General features: G+C 45.6%; 1 protein-coding gene across 1 annotated transcript in view; it reads right to left on the bottom strand.

Moving 5' to 3' along the window:
• LOC107102749 (talin-1-like) overlaps positions 1 to 2,739 on the bottom strand; it is a 60,225-nt gene that overhangs the window by 5,837 nt on the left and 51,649 nt on the right. Inside the window, exons 48-52 of the mRNA XM_015402165.1 lie at positions 2,343 to 2,448; positions 1,306 to 1,430; positions 1,067 to 1,192; positions 932 to 994; positions 649 to 852 (exon numbers count right to left, since the gene is read on the bottom strand). Of these exons, the coding sequence (XP_015257651.1) occupies positions 649 to 852; positions 932 to 994; positions 1,067 to 1,192; positions 1,306 to 1,430; positions 2,343 to 2,448 (624 nt within the window). The remainder of the gene's footprint in view (positions 1 to 648; positions 853 to 931; positions 995 to 1,066; positions 1,193 to 1,305; positions 1,431 to 2,342; positions 2,449 to 2,739) is intronic.

The following is a 2,739-nucleotide window of genomic DNA, read 5'->3' as shown; positions in this document are numbered from 1 at the left end:
CATTCGCAGTCGTATCAAACCCAAAAAAACAGCGAAATGATCTGATTTATCAAAATAAATGATCAGTAACCACGAATTAGATGGTTATTTTCATACATTCATCTATTTATACTGAAAGCTTTGAAATTTGCGATAATCCTTCGCCTGCATCTTCTTATCGTAGATAATGGCGAACAGACGCAGCTCCTGGAAGTTAGAAAGAAAACTATTTGGTAGAATAGTTATCTTGATTTCAAAGAGTAAAAAAAGAAAAAGTTTCTGCAGAAACTGCTCGTTTTGGAAGCTGATGGTGAGTTTTAATGATGTCAAATTAAATGAAGTGTTTATTACTTCGTATAATAATAATAATAATCTGAAAATTAACGCGGAGGATGTGGGAGCGCTTCTAATGTTTTTGCTGCTTGCAGCATTTTCCCTTAGCTTTAGCTTTTTTTTCTGTTAGCATCATTTCAGACCTTTGATTCCCTCAGACACCATAAAATAGGGTTTTAATGTAAAAAAATCAAATAGTTTAGAAAAAAAAGATATTTCCATATTTATGGGCAGAAGTGGTTTATGGGCAGAAGTGGTTTATGGGAGGAAGTGATGCAGAGCGGCAGGAACAGGCCCGGTTCTGTATCTGCAGGACGGTGAATGGATGAAGGGAACGGCTGAAGGCGCCATGCTGACCTGCAGCCTCTTCATGGTCTGAGAGTCCTGGTCCGCCTTGACCTTACAGGCCACCAGCAGCTGAGCGGTGGAGGCCGCCACCTGCTTGGCCGAAGAGATGAGCTTCTCCTCGCTGGCGTGTCCCTGCACCGCCGAGTTGGCCGCTTCGCACAGGTTGTTGGTGGCCGCCGCCACCATCCGGGCCTAAACGTCGGAGAGGAACAAAGGTTTACTGACGGCGTCTTTCACCTTCATCACTCCAAGTCGTAGGCGGGTAACTTACAGCTGAAATCAGGCCCTGAGACCACTGTCCATCATCCACGGCATTGGCTGGGATTGCTCCCACCTGGAAACAGCTGATTTATTAGAGCGCCCCCCCACAGCGGGAAGAATGAGGCTGCCGGTTCTGCCAACATACCTTCCCTTGAGCAACCAGCTCCCTCTGAGCTGCTGAAGCTGCTTTCACCAGAGCACTGGTAGCAGCTGCGATGGACTTGGCCGCCTCCAGAATCTGCTCCTCAAAGTTCAGACTCTCATCCGCCTCCTGGTGGTCAGAGTGGAGAACAACACCGTGATAAGCAGCCGGAGCTGACCGCACATCAGAGAGGGGGGGGGGGATAACAAATGAGGTGTGAATGCCTGCAGACAGCCCCTAACCTTGGGTTTGGTCCTCGGCCTCAGCTGCTCCAGTTTCTTGGCAGCTGCTTCGATGGCGGCCGCGGCTCCCAGCAGCTCGTTCTCTGCGATGACAGTGGGGTCCTCGGGGTCCACCCACTCCGTGCCTGCAGCACACAGAGATCACAGCGGCTCAGCCGGCGCCAAAACACCGTCAGACTTCACTCTTTCCAAACGGTGTCAGGCTGCACAGCAAGCTGAGCTGCTGTCAGATCTTCCTGCAGCCCGGGAACGCCGTCCTTTAACCTGTTAGCATCTTCCTGAACCCCAGGTCAGAGCTAACCAGCTCATTCAATTCTATTCAGTTTATTTCTATAGCTCCTATTCACTTCATGCCATCTAAAGGCTCTTTACAGTTTAAAGTTTTCTATCTAAGGACAACCAGCTGATTGCATCGACTCTTCAGCAATCCCTCAGCTTATGATGGAAGATCAGGCTGCAGCTTTTCTCTGACCTCACTGGGTTTAGTTTGAGTCTGAATATTCATTTACAACGAAAAAACTAAAAATATGGAGTATTAAGGCCAGGCTAGGGAGTTTATTTTACTGTAATTAAGAGAATAAAGTCATAATCTTAGGAGAATGACATCATCATATCGCCCCGTTTCAGACAGGAAGCTTCCAGCTCATTTCTAAGGTCTGATACTGATTTGATGTTAAAAGACTTCATATTTCCTTTATTTGTGAAACTGATGCATAAGTTTAACTTCACAAGATGTTCAACATTCCTTATTTTAGGGAAGACGGAGCTTCTGGTTAGAGTTGTTATAAAATACAACTTTATTCTCATAATGTTATGACTTTAGTCTCATATAAAAGAACCAATCTCTAGTCTGGCCTTAATAAAGACATTTATTTCTATAATAAAAGATGTCATAAAGGGAAAATAAAGCAATACAGAAATCTATTAAAAGATTGGTTGGTTCTGAATTCAGAAGAAGATGTTTGGGATTAAGTCGGGATTAAGTCGGGATTAAGTCGGGATTAAGTCGGGATTAAGTCGGGCTCTGCTGTACCCACCCTTCATGGCCTCGGCTGCCTGGATCAGCTCCGTCACGCTGCCAGCCACCCGCTTGGAGAAGTTGGCGAGCTGCTGCTTCAGGTCATGAGTGGGCTTCTGGATAATCTATTGATGGAAGAAACACATCAAGTTTACTCTGTGATCTATCAATACAACATTAACGTCCATTCCATTGGAAATCTATTGCCAATAATCTGATGAGTGGGCGGAACGCCATTTTCTAGAACTGACTAAGTTGTGCTCATTATCCATGAGTATAGCTCTGTGTGGACAACACTGTTCCCTCTGAAGATGGGATGTTCCTCCATCAACAAACCCTGAATGGACCCTGAAATAGATGCTCTCCTCAGGGACAAGAAAACAGTCTTCAGATCAGGAAACTGCCCCGCCTTGCTA

This window comes from Cyprinodon variegatus, unplaced genomic scaffold, assembly GCF_000732505.1.
Source record: "Cyprinodon variegatus isolate N-32 unplaced genomic scaffold, C_variegatus-1.0 Scaffold1311, whole genome shotgun sequence".
Lineage (NCBI taxonomy): Eukaryota > Metazoa > Chordata > Actinopteri > Cyprinodontiformes > Cyprinodontidae > Cyprinodon > Cyprinodon variegatus.
The sequence above is the reverse complement of the archived record's forward strand: the minus strand, read 5'-3'. Positions and strand labels throughout refer to the sequence as shown.